Genomic DNA, 26,678 nt, shown 5'->3' on the forward strand with positions numbered 1-26,678 from the left:
TTGCCAACTTTATATGCCCCAGTACAGGGGAATGCCAGGGCCAAGGGGTGGGTGTGGGTGGGTGGGGGACTGGGGGGGGAGTGTATTGGGGACTTTTTGGAAAGCATTGGAAATGTAATTGAGGAAATTACCTAATTAAAAAAAAACCACAGAATCTATAGAACAATGAAAGAATACTAAGAGAAAAAACGCCAGTTAATGTACAAAGGCAGACCTACTAGAATGGCACCCAATGTCTCAACAGACACTCTAAAAGCTATCTATCCATAAATCTGGGCCTACAAAAAAATACTAAAAGGAAAACTCGAACTAAGGAAGGATAACTGCACCCAAGAAAACATAGGAAAATAAGTAATCCCATACCAGCAAAAAAATCACACACACATACTCATACACTCATGCTAACTTCAGAATAACAGGAAATAACACTCACTGTTCATTAATGTATTAATATCTAATAAAATAGACTTTCAACCAAAATTAATCAAAAGAGACAGGGAAGGGCACATCATACTCATCAAAGGAAAAATCTACCAAGATGATAACTCAATTCTGAACATCTATGCCCTAACCACAATCACTCACATTTGTAAAAGGAACATTGCTAAATCTTGTTAAATTGCACATCAAACCCCACACATTAATAGTGCAAGACTTCAAAACCCCACTCTCACCCATTGACGGATATCCAGACAAAAACTAAACAGAGAAACAATGAAACTAATACACATTATGAATCAAATGGTCTTAACAGATATGTATAAAATATTTCACCCAAGCACAAAAGAATATACCTTCTTCTCAGCACCTCATGGATCCCTCTCCAAAATTTGACCATATAGTCTGTCACAAAGCAAACTTCAACAGATACAAGAAAACTGAAATAACACCTTGTATCTTATCAGACCACCATGGACTGAACTGTTAATTGAAGCTGGACTTCAATAACAGAAGCACTGGAAAGGCTACACACTCTCAGAAATTCAACAACTCTCTACTTAATGACCTCTGGGTCAGGGAATAAAGAAAGAAAGAAATTAAAGACTTTCTAGAATTCGGTGAAAATGAAGGCACAACATACCCAAATTTATGAGACACAATGAAAGTAGTCTTAAGAAGAAAGTTCATAGCTCCAAATGCATCCATAAAGAAATTAGAAAGGCCAAACACAGAAGTGGATGCTCACAGTCAGCTATTGGATGGATCACAGGGCCCCCAATGGAGGAGCTAGAGAAAGCACCCAAGGAGCTAAAGGGGTCTGCAACCCTATAGGTGGAACAACAATATGAACTAACCAGTACCCCCCTCGGAGCTCGTGTCTCTAGCTGCATATGAATCAGAAGATGGCCTAGTCGGCCATCAGTGGAAAGAGAGGCCCATTGGTCGTGCAAACTTTATATGCCTCAGTACAGGTGAACGACAGGGCCAAGAAGTGGGAGTGGGTGGGTGGGGGAGTGGGTGGGGGAGCATGTGGGGAACTTTTGGGATAGCACTGGAAATGTAAATGAAATAAATACCCAATAAAAAAAGAACATTAAAAAAAAAGAAATTAGAAAGGTTTTACATCAGTAATTTAAAAGTACACCTGAAAGCTCTAGAAAAGTACAAAAGAAGCAAGCACGAAGAAAATAATACAAAGAAGCAACAAAGTCAAGAGCTGGTTCTTTGCCAAAGTCAACAAGTTAGACCAACCTTTAGCCAAACTAACCAAGAGACTGAGAGACAGTATCCAAATAAACAAAATCAATAATGAAAAGAGAGACAAGACAACAGACACTGAAGAAGTTAAAACAATCATTTGGTCTTACTTCAAAAATCTGTAGTCCATAAAACTGGAAAATCTTAATGAAATGTTTGGAGAAGTGGACTGTGAGAGGTAGCCTGGTCCTCAGGTGAGCTAAAGCCAGAAGCCCCGGAGACTTTGAAGGGATGGTAGGAGCTTTGCCTGCTCCCAGACATCAGGCCCCTGTCAATAGGGGCAGCTCCCCATAGATTTGTCACCATTAGTCACATAAGTGCAACTTCCCAAGCCCACCACATGTAGATGAGGCATCCCTAACATCTCAGACCAAGACAATAGGAAAAGGATATTACCTGTGGTCACCTAAACTCAAGACAGCTCTATTCTAATGATGTACCTAGAGGCCTGGAGGGCTTAGCAAAGCTTTCCTTCCCAGACATTCCTCCCTGAAAAAAGGTATTTAATCTTGGGCCCACACTAAGAAGTCATCCATTTTTCACCATGACAATAAATGATTTGGAACTAGAGACTGTCTCTTCATGCAGATCTGCTGTGGGGAGCCATGGAGAAGGCCTTTGCCTACAGAGCCACTGTTTAATCTCCTGTAGAAGGCCTCTCTATACTCATAGCCACAGCCACCATCAGGGATCAGCTGGAGCCCTTCCTCCCCACTCCCCACCCAGTCAACAGGCCCAGATTCCATTCTCAGCCCTTGCCCTACAGTTCTTGCTGTCCCAAGATTTAGACTGTGCTTTCCCACCCCTGAGAGGTGCCTTGGCACTCCTCTAAATCCCAGCACCTGCCCAGCATGGCAAGGGGTAAGCACAGTCAAACTCCCGCCTCCCCAAGATGCTGTGCCCTGTGGCAGAGCAGATGCAGGACCCACAACCCTACAGAAATAGAAGATCAAGTAAATTATCTAAACAGCCCCATAACCCCTAAAGAAATAGAAGCAGTCATTAAAAGCATCCCAATCAAAAAAAGAAAAAAGAAAAAAGAAAAAGAAAAAAAGAAGAAGAGAAGAAGCCCAGGATCAGAAGCCCAGGGTCAGATGGTTTTGGTGCAGAATTTTACCAGACATTTAAAGAAGAGCTAATTCCAATATTCCTCAAACTATTCCACAAAACAGAAACAGAAGGAACACTGCCAAACTCATTCTATGAGGCACAGTCCCCCTGTTATCTAAACCTCATAAAGACTCAACAAGAGAGAGAAAGAGAGAGAGAGAGAGAGAGAGAGAGAGAGAGAGAGAGAGAGAGAGAGAGAGAGAGAGAGAGAGCTTCAGACTAATGCCTCTTATGAACATTGATGCAAAAATACTCGATAAAATGCTCACAACTGAATCCAAGAACACATCAAAGACATCCATCAAAATCAGGTAGGCATCATCCCAGGGATGCAGGGATGGTTCAGTATATGAAAGTCTGTCAACATAATCCACCATATAAACAAACTGAAAGAAAAACAATCACATGATTATCTCATTAGATGCAGAAAAAGCCTTTGATAAAATCCAACACCCCTTCATGATAAAGGTACTAGAGAAATCCGTGATGCAGGGCACATATCTGAACATAATAAACCCAATATTTAGTAAGTCAATAGTCAACATCAATCTAAATGGAGAGAAACTTAAAACATTTCCACTAAAATCAGGGACAAGAATAGGCTGTCCATTCTCTCCCTATCTATTCAATATAGTTCTTGAAGTTCTAGCCAGAGCAATAAAATATCTAAAGGAGATCAAGGGGATGCAAATTGGAAAGGAAGAAGTTCAAGAATCGCTATTGGTGGAGTGTATGATAGTATACACATGTGACCTCAAAAATTTTACCAGAGACCTCCTATAACTTATAAACATTTTCAGCAAAGTGGCAGGGTATAAAATTAACTCAAAGAAATCAGTAGCCCTTCTTTATACAAATGATAAATGAGCCAAGAAAGAAATTAGGGAAACAAAACCGTTTAAAATAGCCATGACAGAAACTGGAAACAACATAGATGTCTCTCAACTGAAGAATGGATAAAGAAAATGTGGCACATCTACACAATGGAATACTATTCAGTTATTAAAAACCAAGATATCATGAATTTTGCAGGCAAATGGATGGAACTTGAGAGTACCATATTGAGTGAGGTAACCCAGTCACCAAAGGACATACATGGTATATACTCATAAGTATATATTAGCCACAAAATACTCTACAGACCCAAAGAAGCTAAACAAGAATGAAGGCCCAAGCAAGAAAACTTGAATCTCACTTAGAAGGAGGAATAAAATAACCATAAGAGGCAGATGAATAGAGGGAACTAGGAGGGAGGGGTAGTGGGGATGGAAATTCGAGATTCAGGATCAGGGGGGAGGAAGGATATGAGAGATGGATAGATGGCCATGAAAATGAATGGAAATCTTCATCCTTCAGGGGTGAGGTGGTGGGGGGCATCTCCAGGCTGAGACATGGCCTGGAGCAAGGAAGGTGCCCAAGAATCAATGAGGGTGATCTTAGCTGTGATTCATTACATTGGGAATATGGACCCTGAAGAGGCCGAGGTGGCCTCTTACAGGAGGTCTGTAACCAGACAGGAATCCCAGTGGAGTGATAGAAACACCAACCTACCTACAAAACTTTCAACCCAAAATTTATCCTGTCTATGAGTAATGCAGGCACAGGGGATGGAGCAGAGGCTGAGGGATGGCCAACTAACTATCCCAACTTGAAACCAATCCCATGGGCAAACACCAACTCCCAACACTATTAATGCTATTCTGTTATGCTTGCATACAGGGGTGTGTTGCTCTCTGAGAGGCTCCATCCAGCAGCTGACTCAGACAGATACAGACACCTAGAGTCAAACAGTGGATGGAGCTTGGGGATTCTTACTGAAGAATGGGAGGAAAGATTGTAGGCCTGAAGGGGATAGGACATCCACGGGAAGATCAACATACTCAACTAACCTAGACCCTTGGGGCTCTCAGAGTCTGAACTATCAACAGAAGAAAATACAGGAGCTGAACCTAGGCCTCCCCATTCATATATAGCAGATGTGCAACTTGATCTTCATGTGGGTCCTGAACAACTAGAGCCAGGGCTATCCCAGCTGTTGCTTGTATGTGGGATATGTCTTTATAGCTGGGCTGTCTTGTCGATGAAAAGAAAAGAAAGGAAAGAATATAGAAAAGTAGCTAGTTAGGGACAGAATAGACCTGAAGTGAATAGCCAACATCGTTTCCTAGAAAACAGTGGGACTGATTACATCAAAGGTAGCCACAGTACCTACAACTCCCTCATGCCTTGTGCTGGGCCTGAGAACTTTACCCCTCAATGAGAAAGGGAGGGTGAGAAAGGGCACTGTGATGATCCTCATGTTGTACATCTGGCTTCCCAGAGAAAAGGCCCATACAGAACATGTGTTAACTATGGCTGAGAAAGAGCAAGCTCCGGCCTGGGAAAGTCCCAGATTAGCAAGTGGCCTTGGCCAGCCAGGGCAGTGGGAGAAGCGCTTGTGATAAGATCCTAGAACAGATCTGTGCTGAACTACCACATGATGGTGACTCAGAATCAGCTGGCAGCTTTGTAGACCTGAAGCTGTGGAGCCTGGCTTTCCACACCTATGAATCAGTAGGTCAGTCAGAGGTAGCAGTCAAGATCAAAAGTAACCCTGTGGTAACTCTGAGGGCCAGCATGGGCAAGGAATCAGGCTCAGAGGAGTTTAGTGGTATGTTCCAGGTCAGCTTGTCATGCGAGTCTCTCTTCTCCTCCCAATACCCTAGTAGTTACAGTCTTTCCCAGCTTGAAGAATGTGATTCTGTGAGACAGACAGAATCTTTGAGGCTCAGAAATGTTAGGTATGCTGAAGGAAGTTGTAGTAGTTAATATATGACAATTGAACTGTATCACAGGGAGTCATTTATCTAGTAAGTATTCTCTCTGGGTGTGTCTGTCAAAGAAGGGGTGGGTGATATTCATATTTGAATTGGTGGACTCAGTAAATCAGTCTACCTTCCAAGTGTGGGTGGGAACATTCGAACTGATAAATCCATCAAGTGCCTGACTATAACAAAGGGGAGAAAGAATTTGTTCCCAGCTTGAGACTACAAAATGATTTTCTCCTGGTCCCAGACGGGAAATCACACTTATGGTTTTCCTGGCTCTCAGACCCCCCAGCATAAAACTTTCCTATGTCTCCAGGTGGAAGACTGCATATCATGGTATTACTTAGCATCTATAACTTTGTAATCAATACTTTGTAATAAATTTCTCCTTATAAATTCATCAACAGGTTATATATAGATATATTAATATACTTAAGCATATATTGTCAATATGGATATTGATAAATCTTCGAGACTGTGTAATTACATTAGTGCTACATAGATATGCACAATATAAGTATATATTATAAATTTTGTCATATATTTGGAAAATCTGAATAATACATAAGCCACCAATAAATCATCAAACTAAGTAACTGTTAAATTAAGTAATCATAATGACATAGGTCTAGGCCCTTTCTCCAAGTCAGGTTTGGGTACTCTCTGTTATATGAGGAATGTGGGAAACCCATGTAATGCAAATCTTGGGAAACATGCTACCAGAAGTGGCACCATGAAAGTAACTGTTCTCCTCCCTCTTTAGAGGTATCATCCCTGTATAAGAGCATTTGCCTCACAGTATTTTCTTTGAAGACTTCTCATGAATTCCCACACAAAGTACTGGTCTTGTGTAAGAGAATGTGAATAGTAAAACATTACCTTTTCACATCTGTGACTAAAATACCTGGGGAAAACTTAGAAGAGGAAGGGTTTACTTTGGAACAGTTTGGGAAGCTGGCTTATTGGTACCCTTAGTACTAGTATCATGTAGTGACAAGGGTGATGGGGGAGGTGGACAGGGAGCAGAGAACAGCAATGTGGAGAGCCGTGCCGCGAGCAATCGCCATTATAAGATGGCGCTGGCCTCCGTTGTGCCTAACTAGTAAACAAGCCTTGTATGCAGGTGCGAGAGTGAACTCACGCCTAGTCACTGCCCATCTTGGGGCGTAGTAATGGGGTGATGGGCGAGCAACAAATCAGGAGCTGACACTCCACATCGGGTGCTGAAACGCCATGGCTGAGGGCTATATAAGCGACCCCATTTTCCGGGGTCTGGGTCTTCCCTCCTGAAGAAGCAATAAAGCTTTTTGCTGCAGAAGATTCTGGTTGTCCGAGTGTGTTCTTGCCAGCGAGAACGATAGCTTGGGACACAGCAAGGCACTGGAGACCAGGTATAAAATTCAAAGGCATGTCCCTCAGTGACCTGCTTCCTCCTACTAAGCCCTGCCCCCTAACATTTCCAGAATCCTCCAAAATACTGCTGTCAGCTAGAGATGAAGCATTCAGCAGCACCCAAGCCTCTGGGAACATTTGATGTTCAGTCTGCAACACTTAGACTCATCATCTTGTCACACAGCCCTTCCAGATGGTGACTAGGCTTTTCTTTGGACAGGTGGCAATATACTTCCTTTCTTATTTTTCTGAGAGAATTCTGATGTGTTAGCATCACAGATTTCTTTTTTTTTTTTGGCTCAATAGCAATTAGATGTTGGCATAATTACGCTGGTACCTTCTGTCACCTATTACATGATAGAACATCCTCACAATTTATCTTGGGCAACCAAAAGCCAAGAATATAACACATAACATAAGGTCACAATGACACCTTATAGGGGACAATATATTGTGAGGTCACGCATTTAGGTATTCAGTTGTCTAGCTGTGTGACTTCAGACTGGCCATTCTTCTGTTTCTCAATTTTATATGATAGAATCGGATTAATGATCCTTCCTCATGATAGTTTAAAAAATCTTTCAAAGAGTTTAAAACCATAATACTGTGTGTGTCTTGGCCTTACTCTGAGGCCTGGGCCAGGTTAGTTGTGGCTCTTGCATGCAGGGCCTTTCATGTAGTTGCATCTGCAAGCTACAGTAGTCACTGATAACACAGTAGTGAAGAAGTATATACCCAGGTTTTCTCTTTGCTAGCCTAGGTGGGAAATCAGTCAACAAAAGGTTTCTCATTTGTACACATGAGCTTGAAACCTGAACAGGTCATCTGTAGACAGTCCGTTACTCACGCCTGCATTTATTTATTTCTCTAAATTCTAACAAAAGCCTTATTAGGCAGGAGAGTTTGTGTGGGTAAAAGTGTAGCACGTAGCCTTGGGAGTCTTGATCTACCTCCTGGGTCTGTCTCTCCTTCTCTTCCTAACCATGTTCCTTCAGTCAAGCTGCATGACCTGTCCTAACCTGTTTTCTTTCTTGTGACATTAAAAATCATAAATGCTGCAAGTAAGATAAGGTTTTAGAAACTATTATATAAACACCAGTATTGCTAAATTTGGAAAGGCACACATTAAAAAATATATTTGAGAATATATGCTGAAATGAACAGTGGCTAGAGTATTGGTAAGTCCCAGGGTGTGAAGCATGACGGGAAAAAATGAACATGGCTTCTAGCTGCCTTTACTTTGGATTACTGGTCTGAGTCTGTATGAGTTATTTCTACTTGCTGTAGTTTCTCCTTGCTCCCCAGGTTGTGATTCTGATGGAATTAGATAATTAGACACTCTCAGCCCTTTCTAAACAGGAGTGTTATAAATGTCTCAACACTAAAAAATAAGGACTCACATAGACTACTCAGCACCTTGTGAGGGAAACAAAAATATTTTCTAAATGAATCTCATCTTTCAAAATAACAGAGGAGGGAAAGTGACCCTTCAGAATTTCTTTAAATAGATTTTTTCACCTCCTTAGGTGGTAAAGACGAAAGAAGAGAGCCATGACTGAGGACCTACTGCAAAGGGCCAATGGGACCAACCACACAAGACTTAATAATGCATCCAGCTCTCTTGAACTAGCATTGAAAACCTACCTAGTTTCCCTTGTTCCTTTTCTTCTCTAGAGATATGACTATCCCAGCTAATTCAAGAGCTTTTTCCCTTCAGAGCTCGGTATTTTGAGTTCTCTTTCCCATGTGTGTAACTAAAATTATTATTTGCATAGTTTTGGACAAGACAAATACTCCATGCTTTCCAGGGCGTCACCAGAAACCACCATCTGTACAACCCAGTCTGGTGCTACTCAATATGCCTAGTTCCGTACTCAGCACGTAAGCAGTACCTGAGAACTGTTCTTGCTAGCCTTTGTACTAGTTTCTTGTTTTGGGCTGGGCTCGCAGCTCTGGAGGCATGGGGAGGAAGCATCAGGCACCCTGAAGCATTTGCCCTTTAGCTCCTTTACACTTATAAGAGTCCCAAGGAGACCATGGGAAACTTCAGTCCACTGCAATGTTCCCTACCGAGCTTCATGCTTCGGAACTGAGATAGTTCTAGAAGCCAGCAGGGCTCACCTTGCTGCAAGGTAGCGTTAGTAGCCATTTTCTGAGGTGCGGAGGTCAGGGCGATTCAAATGGCACCCTGCATGACCACCCTGAAGTCACAGGTGTCTGTGATGTCTGAAGTCCTTTTATGAATAGCCAAGCCTTTTATAAAACTAAGAATGTGATTATAAGAGAGAGAGACAGAGCAATTATTTAAATTCATCCTGTAGTATAAATGACTGACATGATATATTCCTTTTGAGTAAATTCTGGTGGGTAAGAAGAAAGGAACATAAAGACACTGACACCTGAAGAGAATAAAGGGCGACAGACTGATAGATGGGTTCAATTAAGGAGGCGGAGAGACCCTAGAGACCAACCAGCACAGCCTCCATAACCATGACATGCCATTTTCCCAGTCATAGGACTGAGATGTTTTAATCTAGCTGCGGTCATTATCAGAACTGTGTTAGAAGCCATGGTTCAGGCTCTGCCTCTGAGCACAGAGCTCTCCCATTTCTTGGACTGGATGTAAGACTGCAGCAGAGAAACCAGATGGATCTTATTTTTTCTTTCCTGTTAGGTATGAGGCTGGACCACTGTCTTTTCTCAAGGAGATGCCATGGTGGACAGCCTCCAGATTTGCAGAGCTTGCTATGGCCTTAGATGGGGCTCACTCACCTTTGAAGTTGGTCGTTTCCACTCCAATTTTGAAAGGTGCTTCCCCCTGAGCAGCTTCTCGCCTATGGAAGATGCCGCAGCAGGGAATGTATCATCTATAAACAGCTGACCCCTCCTCAGGCAATGATCCCGTAAGGTCCTGAAGTCCTGATTCTTGAACTTGACCACGGAGGTCTCTGCATCATGTGCCATGACTAGCTCTAGAAAGATGTCTGAAGTCCTTTCTTTCTGTTGAGAGAAAGGAAAATGATTAGTGCCAGAACATTCTGATGCCTCCCACTTCTATCAGATCTGAGACTAAGATCTCTGCTATGCCTGACATAGAGCCCCTGGGTGGGAAAACCTCAAGTAAAATTTAATATCCGTACTTCTTGTTCGTGTTCAGCTTGGTGTACTGAATTAGCTTCTCCGTGTGTTCTCATGTGCATCAGAGACTCTGAGGGTATTTGTCCATTTAATGAACATTTATTGAGCACTGACCTTGTGCCATGTACTCTTCTGAATGTTGGCAATCCAAAGATAAATACATCATGACCTTTATCCCGAGGGGCTCATTACCAAGTGAGGAAGATGAATTAGACATTTCAACAACCAGCTATCATTCAACAGACACTGCTCAATTAAAAATGTGTACAAAGCCCATGGCTGTAAGGAGGAGATGCTAGAACTCTCCTGACAGTCTGGGAGGACATTCCCATAGGTGGTGACATTTGAATCAGGCCTTGAAGGGAGAATTTACCAGCAGCAGAAATGTTGGGTAATTTTTAAAGTGGTTGTAGCTGCCCCAGGCAGCAAGTGCACGCGGGCCCCAGAAACCGGCTTGTGAAGTCATAGGGTGTACGAGAGTAGGAAGTAACTTGGAAGGTTTAGTGGGGTTTAGTTGGGGCTGGAATAGTTAAGTACTGGGGGAAATGGCTAGAAAAGTAGATTGGCAAAAGTCAAAATACGTTTTTTTTTTTTCATTTGTTTTCTTTGTTTGAGGTTTTGACAACCACCTGCAAGAATGTATGTGCATGTGTGTGTGTGTTGGCATATATGCTGTATTCTGATAGCATCTGTAGATAAAGTAGGTGGCCAGATGAAGGTGAGAATTCATGCAGACTGGAGGAGGTTGGAGGCCACTGCATCTGTCCTTGGGAGAGATAGTGTTGGAGCATTAGTGGAGAAGACAGTAGAGGGTTGACAAAGCCCAGGGCTGTTTTACAGGCAGAACCTAGACAATTAGATGATGAATTGGACAAGGAGGAGAGGGGATGTGGTGTCATGAATGGCCACATGGGTTTTGCCAGCTACATCCTGGATGTAAAATACTGAACTAGCACCGGTGTCTAGGAACCAATCTATCTACCTAAATGGGTTGATTGTACCAAACTTAAAGGGTTTGTGATGGTATTACATAAGATTTGGTCCAACCAAGAAGTTGGTATACAGTAGGGGTTCATTAAATGCCATCTAACTTTCTTGAAACATTGTCAATAAAGGTTTAGGGTTCTTGTCCAGGAAACTATGCAGGTATAACTGATGCAACCCCACCACACAGACCTCCAACCTTCCTTTTGTGAAGCTAGCCTCCAATTCAGTCACAGATTCACCTTATTAGTGGGATATGACTAGCTCTTGCAAGTCTTAAAGTTCTGCTGTTGAAGCTTTTTTGACCAAGGTCTACTCAGGTTGGCACACAAGGTCCTGATGGCCACAGTTCCCATTCACTACTGTTTTACAGTGAAGAAATCCAGTGAAAGAGAATGAGAGAACATGGAGACCTAACTTATAAGGGAGAAACACGAACTGACAGCCACGACTTGTGAATCCTAGAAAAACATATGCAAACTTAAAATAACTTTGCAATTATCTTGCAGTTACTTGGTAGTGGTATGTGGCAAATTACCGAGATAGCACAAATTCTCAGCCAGAGTCTCACCACTTCAGTGTCATTGTTCCAGCACATTCGGAGGGAAATTGTACTTATAATTTTCTCCCACGTAAGATAGGAATAATTTACATTGGCATTATTAGACTGAGCTCTGTAAAACTAGCATTGTTACAGATTGAAAATAGTTAAATCTAGTCAGAGCCATATAGTTTAACCCGAGGTTAAAATAATGGTTAAATATAGGCAATTTGAGCTTTTTTTCAGTAGCATGATATATGTGTTTCTTCAATTTAGTTATTGGGGAAGAAAAAAAAAGACAGACCAAAATATTCTGTATGCCTCCGCATCTGCAATGAGGTTATCCAGAGAGCCCATAACAAATTAAATAACACTGACAGAGCTGAGGTAACAGCAAGCTATCATTCAAGAGCAGAAAAACAGTGATAGAAATTGCTTGTCAATTCAGGAGAATGGCAGTGACACCCAGTAATGAAGAGGTAGGGAATTGTGGGTTTGCCAACTGTGTGCGTGCTCAGAGACCAGGGAACCAACACAGCACTACCCAGCCTCCTGCCTCTCCATCAAACATTGAATTGGAGTGTGTGAGAAAGTCTAGCAGTGACCTAATTTTAGCTTATGAAAACCACACTGTAGTTACCCTTAATAACACAATTATGGGATTGTTAGTAAGGAGCTCATAATTGCATGTAAAAATTAAAGTTTAAAGGATTTAGTTTCATTTCTCTGTCTGAATCATTTGCAGATCTTCTAAGTGGGCGATAAGTCCCTGGCTCACTCTAGAGAGCCCCCAAGCCCACTCACTATTAGGTAGTGGGTTGGCCAGACTTTAGGCATGCCCATTTAAAAGTCACTGTCCTGATTTGTAAAATGGAGATCATTTTTTTACATGCATAACAGGGTCATTCTGGGACTCAGAAGAAACTGTGCTTATAGAATACATAACACCATTAGTGGTAAACAGAAAGCACTCGATGGGTAGCGTTATTACTACAATGGCCATTATCATTTGAGCATGAATGGGTTATGTAGTGGCCTGACATCTTCTATCTAAGACAAGGGACTTGCTTGTTCTCAAGGACAGGCTGGGGTCTGAGGGGTCTGACAGATGCAGGTTGGAGGGTGATCACACCTCTCCTATTTGTTCTGCACTCTTTGATCACTCGCTGGGCTGTCTAGTGTCACAGTGGCAGGTGGACATCTGCTGCTGGAGGACATAGGACACTCTGGAAAAGGATCTGTTTTTAAATCCCGTTTATTTAAAACAATATTTTTATTATTTCTTTGAGAGTTTCAAAGACTCTATTTTGATCATATTTCCCTCCTGTCTTCTCCCAGATCCACCTCTATCTCCTACTCATTCAATTCTGTATGCTCATTTTCTGTCCTTTGTGCTGAGTCCAGTGTGTGCTGCCCACACCCACTTGGGTGGGCCATCTCCTGCTGCATGATTGACTGACCAGAGGCTACACCCTTTGTGAAAACTGACTCTCCCTCTCCCGGCAGTATCAGTTGTCAATGGCACTGCACTCAGGGTAAGACTTTATGTCCACCTCTAGGGGAGAATCTTGATGGGTAACAGAAAGGACAGAGAAGGAGGTTCATTCAGCTAACACATAGGCACACTTGTATACACACATGTGTGCGTGCACACACACATGCTTCACACTTAGAGCATCTCCTCCTTTCCAAATTGTTCATCTGTAGAACTTGACAGTGTGTCTACTATTATGTCCAGAATGAACCTCAGAACCTCCTTTGTCACTTTGGGGTTTCTTTTCTTTCTTCTCTCCCCCAATTGCCCCACATTGTAAGAGGAAGCAAAACAAGAGAAGACTCAACTCCACTGTTCTGAGAAACAGAAAGTGCAAGGACTGAAAATCTTGCCTGATGCTCAGGGACAAGTTTGACTGGCTGTTGAGACTCTCTTGGGAGCAAGAAAAAATGGCACAAGAGAGGAAGATCAATGGTGGCATGAGTAGAAACTGAGAAATTGTGTAAGCCAATGAGTCAGGCTTCAGGAAGGTGTATGTGGGGGTGGGCACGAAACCTCCCCTTCTGCTGACCTTAACAGCTATGAATCAGGCTAGAGTCCAACCTTCTCTACACTCCTCTGCTGAGGGGGAGACTGTTTTAGTCATCTTGGGCTGCATAACAAAACGTCACACACTGGGCCCACCAGCAACAGATTTTATTGTCTTGATTCCATCTGGAGGCTAGACGAGAGGACCAGTTCTGTGTTCTTGATTCCTTTTTATACAAGGCCATGGTCTTTCATAACTAACTTCTTCCTTATGATTTCATCTCTAGACACTAGAGAGTACTAGGGGCTAGGTTACCTTCATATCAGTCTGGATGGGGTGGTAGGGAACTTAGATCAGTCGGCAGCAGTAGTTGGCTAACTCCAGTTTGATCCAACAGCTCTCCTGGCACTGATTGCATAATCTAAGAAGTTTGCATATCTGAAGTTACTGAGGGATATTAATTAGGACCTTGGGGTATAAGGGATGAATGTCAGTGGGCATAAAAAGGATTGGCCAAGCTGCATCTAACAGTACTGAGGATACAAACATTTGAATGAATGGAAAGATGGTAAGGTTTCTTTAATGGGAGATATACTTGTTATAACATGTAGCAACATAGCTAAGTCTTGAACTCATTATGTTGAGTGAAGGAAAGCAGCGCAAGAGAGCACACTCTGCAAGCGTGTATTTAACTAATGTGATTGTGGCAGAAAATGTTTGGAGGTCACACATCAATGGAGAGGTAACTGTGAATGCATTACAACTCTTGAGGGTGACACTGATGCTCGCCTTGAGTGTGGTGAGGACATCGCATGTGTCAATTCCATCAATGTTTGTAATTTAAATACGAACAGCTATGTGTAGGTTGTACCTAAAGTACTTAAAATTAGACTCGGTACACAGCGTATATAATCTCCATCCACTTCCTTTCTTATCCCACAAGTTAACAAATAATTGTGCTTCATTTCCCTCCCTGCCTCACATTAACCTACAATGTATACCACACTCTCTCCATTGACAATGGAAGTTCTTCTCTTTGCTTTAACGCAACGTTATGCCATAAATATGCTTAGCTTATCTTGTCCTAAGTGTCTCCCGGTTAGATCTCTCAGAGTGGAAGTTTTGGGTGTAGAATATGCACACATGCAGTCTAATTCAGCTATGTTATTTTCCAAGGAAGAGACTCCAGTGCTATACCTTCAGTGATTCTGAGTATTGACAAGCCTCTCATTAGTATCCGTCTCGTGTGAGCATATAGCAACTCCATGTGGTCTTAATTTGTTTCCCTGATTAGTGGTAAGATTGAACATTTTTCAATATATTTCTTCTCCATTTGTACTCTGTCCCCTGAGAAATGAATATTCATATCCTATGCACATTTATCCACTGGCTTGTCCTTCTCATTGATTTCTAGGACTTCTTTATCTTCTTGGCATATGCATCTTTGATTGGGTATATATGGTGTAAGTATCCTCAGCCAGGTTATGGCTTTATCTTCTTTCAGTGTCATTTGAAGAACATATCCATCTTCTAATTTACACAAACATATTAAAATATCAATTTGATTTTTATAAACTGAGCCAAATGTTAATAGTTGTGGGTATTTAATATAAAGAAATGGTGTGAGTTTCTTTCTTTTTAAAAGTTGATTTGTAATTAACACTATCATTTTTCTGATTTAAGGATCTTTATAGCTCTCTGGCATCTTTAACAAATCTGACGCATGAAAGAAGAAACCTGAAATACACTCAAGGGACATTTTGGGCATTTAGTAAATAATGTTGAAAGAAGAGGGCATCTGTGTGTGCACATGTGTGTGTATATGTGGTATGTGTGTATTTATGTGTGTGAGTGTTGTGTGTGTGGTATGTGTGTGTATGTAAGTACATGTGTAAGTACATGTGTGTATATGTGTGTGAGAGTGGTATGTTTGTGTGTGTGAGTGATGCGTGTATATATGTGTTTGTATGTGCATGTGTGTGTGGTGTGCACATGTGGGATTTTGATAATAATGTCATTTTATTCTGCATATGTAAGGCAGCGGCAGCCTAGCTTGGTCAGGCTGTGCATCCTGCCATATGGGTGCACTGTGCAATGTAGCACAGTGAGACAGAAGCACCACAGTAAACAGAATTCATAGCTCAGTCTGACCCAGAGATGCAGATAAGCAAGGCTGGGCTACCTAGGAATCCCTATACTGTTTTTTCTTTCTTTCTTTCTTTCTTTCTTTCTTTCTTTCTTTCTTTCTTTCTTTCTTTCTTTCTTTCTTTCTTTCTTTCTTTCTTTCTTTCTTTCCCTCAGCTGCCAAAGACCAGTGTTGAGATTTAAAAGAAGAGCCTTTGCAACTTTTTCCATCATATTTAATAATGGATATCAAGGAGAACATCCGCCCAAGTGCTGACAGAATCGAAGCTCTAAATGACCCCAGAACTAAGAGGATGAAGTGTGACCCAGGTGCTCAGAAAGCTGTTTTCGCATATGAAGGCTAATGGTACATGTGCAAAGTGAGCAGGCTCTGTCTTGAGTTCACTTTGAGAAGTTTGTATATCTGACTTCTTGGTTAAATGGGTCAAAACTAATGTGTTGCTCTAGATGGAATGGCTCTGGTCTGGTATAGTAAGGTGCTCTTGACCCCCTAGGGTGTTGGATGTGTGGATTTATCACTGGGGGCTACATTCCACATGGCCCATTGCTACTCTCTCTGTTGTGTCCAAAAAAAGAGTCAAATCTGTCTAGAAAGGCAAGTACTTCACCTGCAGGCAGAGTCTTTGACCTGGAGCAGGGGGAGACTTTATTGAACTTGTACAGACAAGTCATACAGGCTGGAGGCAGGCCAGCCAAGCAGGCAAGAAGCTAGAGACCGTGATTAGCATCTCAATGAGTTTCCCAGGAGAAAGGGCCTGGGAATGTCATGTTCCCAAGCCTGGCATCCCGGTCCCCAAATCTAGAACACTCCTGTTCTGGGAAAGCAGAAGGTTGACCATCTCTGGACCCCGAGCAGCTACTGGGTTCTTGACTGTCTGCTGTGGGACAGCCATTGTTGCATTACTCTATCGATATCACATAAGCCAGTCTAATGAGCTTGATTTTAATATATATTCATTCTTTTGGTTTTTTTCACCCTAGAGAATGCTGACTAATACACAATCACACCCAACACAGGAAATCACTAGTCACACGCAGCCCTTGAACTCTTGCTTTCGGGCAAGTGACTGACTTTTAATTTGATTCCATTTCATTTCATTTACATTTAGATTGCATTTAACTGGGCCCATCTATGTGCAACTAGTGGCTGCCTTATTGGACAGTACCAAGGAAAAGACTGCTCATGACGTGAGATGCCACAGAACAAGGAAGAACATGACAGAACTTCCAAGGGACTCATCAGGCAGAGGAGGACGACTGAGGAAGGATGCAGACGAATCTTTGCCACCCACAGTTCTCTCTCAACTTTGCCCTGCTGGTCTCTCTCCATTCAATTACATTCCTCCAGCATCCAATTTTCCACCGCTAACCCACTCAGTCATTTTCTGCCAATGACAGGCTCAGGAAAGCCGTTCCCCCAGGCTTCCCAGTGTCAGGTGCCTGGGCTGTTCTAGAGCTGTCTATAGGAAGTACTTGTGCAATATTCTAGCCACAAAGGGTGAGTCTTTACATTTTTTTCCAAGTCAGCCAAGGAACAGGAAGCCATGTTCAATTGTTGCTTGCCCAAGAGTGATGTGCATAGCCCTCTCCTGGTTGGTGTTTTTCAGAACAATGGAAATAAATCTGATGTAATGTAGCAGAACACGACAAAGGACGGCTTTCCCCTTAACAAATACTCATTTGAAATGGTGCCCAAACCCTGCACGAGGAGCGATCTATTTCCCACAACAGTGTTACAGCAAAACCCATTACTAATTCCACAACTCAAATTAAAACTAACAGAGCTTGAAGGCTGGGGCTGACACTCTCTCTGCTGACAAGGAACAAGGAAGGGTGGGGGAAGGAGCCCGCTCCCTCTCATGTGTGTGTGTTTAATTACACTGTTTAACACACGGAGAATAATTTAGTCACCAGGGTGGAGAAAATAAGGCACTTAACTACTCTCTGGCGGAAAAACACCCGGAGCAAACCACTTTCAGCTATCTGCCACCTTGACATACCTCAGAGCTTTAGGGAGAGAAAAAGAAGGAGGGAGGCAAGGAGGAAGAGAGAGAGGCCAGTCAGACAGAGCCAAGGAGAGTGCAGGACTAGGCTCAGAGAAAGATGGGAGAGAGGAAGGAGGGAAAGAAGGAAGAGAGAAAATGAAAGCAAAGGGACATGGTCAGAGAAGAAGCAAGGGAGAGTGAGGTGGGAAAACAGGGGCCTTTGCACATAGACTTATTCTCTCAGGAGAGCTTGAGGGACCTCGTGCCAGTGTGAGAGTGAACAATGAGGACAGGTCTTGAAGATGGAGCTAAACTTCTGGGTGAGGCTTGGCCTGAGTTCTATTCATGCCTCATACCCCACAGGAAGATCCCAGTCCCTTGTAGCCCTAAAAGCCATGGATGGGGGCGTTACATCTCCCAGACGTCTCATCAGAGCATGATTCTTGTAGTTTCTTCTCCTGTTGCTGTGTAAAGACTTTGACAAAAGCAACCTCAGAGAGGAAGGAACTGTTTTAGCTCATAGTTCAAGGTGTAGTCTATCACAGTGGGGATTCGGGGCCGCAGGGGGCTTGCAGTGAGTTACATCACACCCGTCATTGCAATTAGAGGGGTTCATGCATGTGCTTAGTTCGCTTTCTCCATTTTACACAGTGTGGGAGCCCCCTGCCAGGGAATAATGCTATCCACAGCTAAAATGGACCTTCCCACATCAATTAATGTGATGAAGGTAATCTCCTCCAGGTCTGCCCATGATCTTATCTGCTAGTTTATTACAGATCCAGTCATGCTGACAAGCAACATCTTCATAAAGATAAGAGTGGGTTCCATTTACAGAAAAGGAAACTGAGGCTCTAAGTCAAGCTTGAGGAGCTGGGCAACACTTATGGGCTTCTGTGCTAGCCCTGGCTTCGAGGCTGGAAATCTTGCCTGTGAGTAACCCATGTGCTGTCCCCTTAATCAGGCCTGAACGGGATGGGAGTATGCAAGTATCTCCCATCCTCTGAGATAATCTCTAATCCACCAACTGGCCAAGGGAGTGGGAGACATGAAAGAAATCAAGCTCGGATTTAGAAGCAGTGAAGCATCTCGGCTCTGCAGCAGGTGCCAGAGAAGTGAGTGCTCAGAATAGAACTAGCTATCGTCTGCCAGTGATGGGGTTTAGCTTCAGTGCTGGCTGCCAAGGAGACTGACAACTTGGCATGAGAGCACAGAGTGAGGAAGATTCCTTCTCTGGGTCAGCAGGCATGGCAGCCACACTACCCTTTCCCACTGTTCTGGCACATGAACCCAGCCTCCATCCTCCCATCTTCCCATTCTTCTCTCAGCTTCCCATCCTTCCCCCAGCCTACCAGCCTCTCATCCTCTGACACTTACAGCCTCCCAGCCTCCCAGTTTTCCAGCCTCAGAGCATTCCTAGAGCTTAACTGATGGGAACATCTCAGGAAACCCCAGGCGACAGAGAGAATGGACAGGATCTATGTGTCCTCTCTCATCTCCTCTAGACTCAGTTTCTCCCTTTGGAAGATTAAACAAATTGGACTTTTTTTTTTCTAAGTTTATTTTTCCCCTTTAAATGTATGGTCTGATTTCTGAGGCTAAGAATATATATGGGCTCTTATGCACCCTAAATATTTCCAGGCAGTATGGTTGAGTTCCTTGTTATTCTGTTTAAGTAAGTTTGTGTCCCAATATCCACAAGGAAGGAAATTTGTCTTGGTGCTCTTCTCTCACAAGGATCTTTGATAGATATCACTCTGTTAGGAAAGATACCTAGAAAGCTCTTGGGTAGACTGTCAGCTCTATTCTACCAACAAGGTAGGCTTCTTTCTGGATTCTATAGCTGAATGCATTCCAGAGACAATGTACAGAATTTGCCACATTCCTAGACTTTTGGAAGTAGGGTGTTTTTCATCTATGAAGAAAGCTTGTGCTTCACACTCAAACTTAGCTAATTCAACTTTTCTCTTATGCATATCAGGTAGATTTAGGAAGTTGGTACTGGGCATGCCCTAAGCTAAAATACAAGGTCATAATGAGCTTTTGTTTTTGAACAAAGTTCCCCAGGAAGGATCTAGCCCTCTGATCACTCCTCAAAGACCAAATCAGACAACACTAGATTCAGAATCTTTCTTCTCTTCCTTTTCTTTAAAAAATATTTTTTTAATAGAAGTTAAGGTCATATTTATATAATCCACATATTCTTAAAAGATCACCCTTTGGCCTTTCTTCTTAGTCTCTCATTGACATGAAACAAAGAGAGAATAGATGAGAGATGCAGACAAAGGCAGGGAGAGCACACAGAGAAAAAAAAAACCAGACAGAAAGAGTTCAGATACAGAAAAAGGAGCCAGAGACAGTCACTCAGTGGGAACTGGGACTATGGAGAAGAGACCAAAGGCATGCAGTGACAAGATGCAGGGAGGACAAGATCCGCTGGGGCTGGGCATTCTATATTAGCCCATATTCTCCTGTGTTAGCCTATGGTACTGAAGCTGTGAAACACCAGGACTGCCCCATCTCCACAGTGAGCATTCAAGTGTAGCCTGGAAAGCAGACGTATTTCCTGTGATCCACCCTGAGATGGAATTCTTGAAGGATACTGCCCACCACTCTATCTCTGCCTCTGGCTTCAACATGGGGGAGGAGAAAAGTCAGTGGAGTTAGAAGGTATGGGCCTCTTCCCAGTTGACCTGATATACCAACTTGTGGCCTGGTTATTTTAGGCATTTGAGGCCAGTGTTAGACTCACAAGTGTGCAGTAGAACCCTGGACTGGAAGCATGACCCAACACTGACCCTATCTGGCCCTTTCTAACATAAAGAGGAAGAATAAGCAGTACCAACAGCCAAGGGCACTTTGACCAAGGGGACCATGCCCCTTTCGTGAGAAGCAATCTAGGACACCTAATGATGGTCCCAGGTTCTAAGCCACATTTCCATGTAGGTTAGGTCACATCTCTGGGGTCAGGGACAAGGTGTGGACCACTGGGAGGACTAAAGTCTTCAGAAAACAAAACTTCTATATTAAGTGTGTCAAAGAGCAATACAAAAGAGAACAGACTTAGAACACGAGTCTATATATATAAATGTGAGTGTGACTGTGGTAATGAGGGAGGGAAGGCAGAGACAAGCAAGCTTGGAAGGGTAGCAAAGCCTCTAAGGCAGCCTGAGTGCCTTTCTTCATCCATTCACACTCCCCAGCCCTAGGATTTCCACGTGGGGCTAGATTGCTTGTGAGAAGGACTGTGGGTAAGAAGGAAAAACAGTAGTAGAAAGAAATGGTTTGGGTGTAGACCTCTTCCCAGTTGGCCTGACATACCACCTTGTGGTCTGGCTATTTTGGATATTTGAGATTAGTGTTAGACTCACAAGTGTGTGGTAGAGCCCTGGACTGGAAGTCCGGCCCAACACTGACCCTATCTAGCCCTTCCTAACATGAAGAGGAGCAGGGCCAACATCCAAGGACACTTCAACCAAGGGGACCATGCTGTTTTCCTACTGGGATGGATATGGAGAGGATAGGCCCCAAGAGGATAGGTAAGCATTAACCTCTCTCCCTGAGAAGAGGTGGGGGGTACTGTCATGACTTTTTTGTGGCCTGTACCACCTTTCAAAACAACAGAGGTTGCCAGGGAGCCCCGGAGGCTCTGTTTCCATGTGTGGAAAGCAACCACACTGAGTAGGCAGATAGACTTCATGCACAGGTTCAAGGGAAACACTGGTACTAGAACAGGGCCCCAAGGTGGTCCATATGCGCAGAAGTCTACCAGAACATCTGGGATCAGTTGATTCAGAAAGCTCTGAACTACTCTCCAAGACACAGCACCTTAAGTGTTTCAAGGATGTTGGGGATTTCAGAGCTGGCCTTAATGCCACCCTGCAGTTAGTTGGCAGATATTTGTGATATTACACAGTATTCTTCCCACGTATGACTCCACCAGATGGGGAGGCAGTGGGACAAACTTACTTTGTACTCTATACTGGATCTTTAAAATATTGGATCCATTGCTGGATATAAGCCATAAATATAGATTTAAACAAACGAAGACAGTTAGACTGTTTCTGGGTCAATGCGGGAGCTGAACGAATTGGCTCACAGATGTATTTTGAATGTATCACAGCTACAGAAGGTTAAAAGGCCCACTATGCATTCTACATTTAGCTGCCTTCGTCATGAAAATGAGGGACCAGGACCTACTGAACTTTCCCTGCTGTTTACTGGGAGACTGAGCTCTGCAAGTTAATGAACTTTCTACATGTTTCTCAGTTTCTCATTGTGTTGAGCAATTTTTATGCAAAAAACCCCAACTATGCAAAAGAAAAAAATAGAACATAGTAAATTCCCTTGAGAATTCAGGGATCAAGGCAGAAGATCCAGGTTCACCCCCAAGTGCCATGGTTGAAAGCAGTGTTTTCTATGGGCATTCAATAGTGGAAGTGGTTGTGGGTTCAGTTGTCTTTCTTCTGGCCTTTTCATAGCCTTTTTATGCAGACATGAGTCATGACCCTCCAAGTAAGGGAAGAGCAGTAGGCAGCATGTACAAATGTTGTCATCAACCCATTATCAATCCATTATCCTGAAGAGCTCCCAGTTCTTAGAAGTCAAATGCTATAATGCTGTTTTGAGTGTCTTAGTCTCTCTCTCTCTCTCTCTCTCTCTCTCTCTCTCTCTCTCTCTCTCTCTCTCTCATTTATTACTGTTACTTGATTGCTGGTTCTCTCTCTATGTACTGTGTTTTAGACAACACTATTCGAGAGGCAGAGATGAAGGTGAGCATGCAGCTCAGTTGGTAAAACATTTGCCTACCATGCACAAAACCTTAGGTAAACTTAGCATGGCGGTGCTTTCTGTAATCTCTTTTTGTAATTTCAGGACTTGAAGGAGGATCAGAAATTCAACGCCATCTTTATGTACCTAACCAAGAGTCTGAGGCCAGCCTGAGCCACACAAGATTATGTCTCAAAAGAAGATTATGTTTCAAAAGGGGGTGTGAGTATGGGTTGGGGTAGGGTGAGCAGAGTCTTGAGCATGGCAGAGAAGCCAAACTGTACTCTGGGCTTCTTATAGCCCGAGGATTTCTTTTGGTTGTCTTGCTGCATGCTCTATCTACTATGTGAAATTTTAGAGCTTTGGTATGCACACCAGCTGACTTGTTCCAAACACTCAGGGTATGGTCTAGGCCAGTCTATCTGAAACCCTCATGGTTCTCTCAGGGGTGAAAGAGGTGACCCCTGGGAAATAACCTGCTAACATCATGCCAACAGAAGCCTCATTTGCTAATTAATAAAATACCAAAGATGATCATTTAGTTCTTTTTGAACTTACATGTTATCTTGTCTTTTGAGAATCGAGAAACTTTCTCTCTCTCTCTCTCTCTCTCTCTCTCTCTCTCTCTCTCTCTCTCTCTCTCTCTCTGTCACTTTCTTGTTTGTCTGTTTTGTTTTGTTTGGAGGCAGAGCTTATATAGCTCAAGGGGGCCTCAAACTCTGGAAGATGGCTGATTTCAGTCATGCACCTCTGGGCAGAGTGTGAACGGTTGTTGTCAACTGTATTGCTGACAAAGGTTATAGGCACCTGGGAGATGGGCCTCTGGGTATGTTTATGGAGGGCTATCTTGACTATCTTAATTCAAGGAAGAAGACACACCCACTGTGGGTGAAACTATCCCCTAGGCAGAGGATTCTGGACTGTACAAGAGTAGAAAAAGTTAGCTGAGTACTAACACGCAGTTATTTATTGTTGTCATCCTCCAACTGTAGACATAATGTGAGTTGTAACTTCAAGTTCCTGTTGCTGTGACTTCTTCCAAAATGAGGGACAATAACATTGAACTGAACCATGATCTAAAGTAATTCCTTTCCCACTTTAAATTGTTTTTGTTAGAGTATTCTTTCACAACAATACAACAAAAACTAAGATACTCAGCCTTTTTGGTTTCCTTTTTCTACCAAAGACAAGGAAGTGCCTCTGCTAATTGCTTCAGGATTCGGATGAGGTGCCAACCCTCAAAGATTAGATATAGGTTTCTCAGTGTAGGGCAAGGAATGAGATAACACAGCCAGGCATGCAGAGGAGTGCGTTCATCTGACCAAGGAAAGTAGGGAAGCCAAAGTGTGCTTTATGTCTCCTTGTCTCTATGCAAGGAAAGACAGAATCTACAACTAGTTCAATGATAAGCCATGTCTCTCTGTAAAGAGAAGCAGGATGGGTGGCTTTATTTTTTTCCCGTCATTCTCTTGTTACTTCCCATTGCCTTCACTCTTGCTGCCCTGGGATGGTAGCTCCTAACATGTTAGTACTGTAACACTTAATCGTTTCCAGTAGCCACTTCACAGGGAGGCCAAGATAAAGTATAATCACTACAGGACTCAGCTTTCCTGAGCAATAATCACAACCTGTGTACTGCTAAGTCCTTTGTACTTACAACCTCACCTAAACTTTCAGTCTTGAGAGGGAGGTGGTAGGAAGGCTATCCCATCTGAAGTGAAGAGAAAAACAGGAACACTTCCAACAGATAAGACAGCAAAGGGCACAAAGTTTGCCCTTGGTGCCAATGAGGAAGCCATTCCACTGTGCACTTCCCTGAGGCTCCTTCTCTTCTGTGGTGTTTGTTTAAGAGGGTCACTAAACACAACCAAGGAACCAGAGCACAAAACAAGATGTGACAGAACTCTAGATCTGTCATTTACATTTAGTAGGAGCTTAACAGCAACCTTCTCCATCTACAAATTGGGGATAATAAACTTACACTACTTTAAACACTTGCCCATTACACAAGTAACACATTACTATACCCCATCATAGTCATAAATAAGACTTTGTATAGTCATGGTGCCTCCCCTCTCCCTAGGAAGTAATGGGGTGGAGCCACAGTATACAGTAGAGAAATTCAAGAGAGTATGCTGACTAAAGATCCAGTCAATGCCTCTAGGGGATAAACAGAGGTCTACCTGTCGTTTGTGACTCCATTCTAAGCATAAAGCGAAATCTGCCTTTGTTCTAATTTGGGAAGTTTGAGGTTGACCTAACAGCTGGAAGTGTCTCCCTGACAACAGCATCACATCTCTAAGACAGGATAACTTCAGCAGCCTCGGAGGCACTTATGTGACTAGGACTGCAGGAGGTGATGGAGGCTCCCAGAACCTCGGCAGTGGTAGTGACCTGCCTTTTGTGTTGAGCTCAGATCTTTCCCAACTTAATCTTAGGGCTACTACACCAGATTATTAGAAAACAGTGTCTGGGATCTGTGCTTGCCTTTAGTGAATACAAACTGAATACCTACACTGCTGGAGCTGTACGTCAGTGGAGACAGGAGTCAGGATTACTGGGCTAGGCAGTTAGTACACTGCTTGTCACAAAAGCATGAGGGACCAACTTGGAGTCTTGGCATCTTTGTAGAAAGCTGGGCCTGGTGACATATACTTATCTTAGCGGAGATTATAAAGAGGCAGAGACAGGCAGGTCCCTGGGACTCACTGTCTATTGTTCTAGCAGAAGCATTGAGTGTTGGGTTCCAGTGACGCTGATTCACAAAACAAAGTAGGTAGCTCCTGATGAAGCATCCAAAGTTGGTCCCTCGTTTCTGTATACATGCAAACACACATGCATACACACACACTATAAATAAGTAAATAAAAGAGGTAGACATCAAAATTGACCTTTTAACTTTGTGCACACACAAGCACATATATTTATACCTGTGTAGGCACAAAAGAAAGAAAGATTAAAGAAGGAGAAGGAGAAGGAGAAGGAGAGGAGGTGGAGAAGGAGAAAGAGAAGGAGAAGGAGAGGAGGTGGAGAAGGGGAAGGGGAAGGGGAAGGGGAAGGGGAAGGGGAAGGAGAAAGTCATGATTTCTGTCATCTGAATGTGCTTAAGGTCAGCAATGACTTCAAGGTTGTGACTCTGTATGAATGAAAAGCAAAGGTGACTAAGTGACCAAGACCCATGGCAAAATTGTAATAAGCGTCCTTACAAAACTCATCTTCTGTTTGTCTCTAATAGTTTCTAAAAGTTGAAAATAGAGTTTCAATACCATGTATTAGGACCATAATTCCCCCTCCCCCTGAGTATTCTAAGTCATCTATCTCTTTGAACTTGGTGCATAAGAAAGGCCCGGTTTTCAGAGCCCCTGCATCCTGCATCATAGCCCTGGCATAGCACCCAGAACCAGCATCAGGAAGGTTTCTGGGAAGCACATAGGTTCATGGATGGTGGGAGGATTCAGAGCCTGAGAGATGGCTGCCTGCACCTCACCTGTGTCCTCTGCAGGTGCATCCAATAGAGTAGCACCCTGAGCAGTGTTCCTGAAGGAAACTCACCAGGATGAGGCAGCTGTACTGGCCAAGCAGTCTTGAGGCCTGGAGAGAGGTAGAGGGGACGGTGGAGGAGACCGCTGTTCCTTTGGAGGGAATACAAAGGAACTGGCAGTACTAGGTTCTGCCTGCTTCTTCCTCTCAGTTACTTCCTTATATAGGTGCAGCTGGCACTGCAGCCCCACCTTAGTTAAACAGTATTTCCAGCCTTGGTCTGGGGAGACAGAGCAGGGGGGTGGGGAGGTATTAGCTTTCAACAGGGAGATCTCCCAGATTACCAGTCTCCTTGACTCCATCCCTACCTGATCCTACCTCACTTCTGATACACCTACTGATTTCTTGCCTACCTGACTTGGATTTTCACTGTTTTCGAGTATTCACATGGCTCCATCTTTACTTTGTTCCTGTAATTTTACAAAACCAGGGAAACAGCTCTCCTACGTCCTCATTCTGGAAGCTCAAGCACCCTGTCTTCCCTGCCAGGAGTGGTCACTCTGAGCAAGTCACATCTCATGCTCCTTCCACTGAAGAACACATTTTC

At 43.2% G+C, this 26,678-nt stretch overlaps 1 protein-coding gene across 1 annotated transcript in view; it reads right to left on the bottom strand.

Annotated features, from left to right (window-relative positions):
- Positions 1-26,230, bottom strand: part of Capn13 (calpain 13) — an 88,744-nt gene extending 62,514 nt beyond the window's left edge. Inside the window, exons 1-2 of the mRNA XM_021150095.2 lie at positions 26,144-26,230; positions 9,780-10,007 (exon numbers count right to left, since the gene is read on the bottom strand). Of these exons, the coding sequence (XP_021005754.1) occupies positions 9,780-9,971 (192 nt within the window). The 5' untranslated portion in view covers positions 9,972-10,007; positions 26,144-26,230. The remainder of the gene's footprint in view (positions 1-9,779; positions 10,008-26,143) is intronic.
- Between the last annotated feature and the right edge of the window lie 448 nt (positions 26,231-26,678).

Source organism: Mus caroli, chromosome 17, assembly GCF_900094665.2.
Source record: "Mus caroli chromosome 17, CAROLI_EIJ_v1.1, whole genome shotgun sequence".
Lineage (NCBI taxonomy): Eukaryota > Metazoa > Chordata > Mammalia > Rodentia > Muridae > Mus > Mus caroli.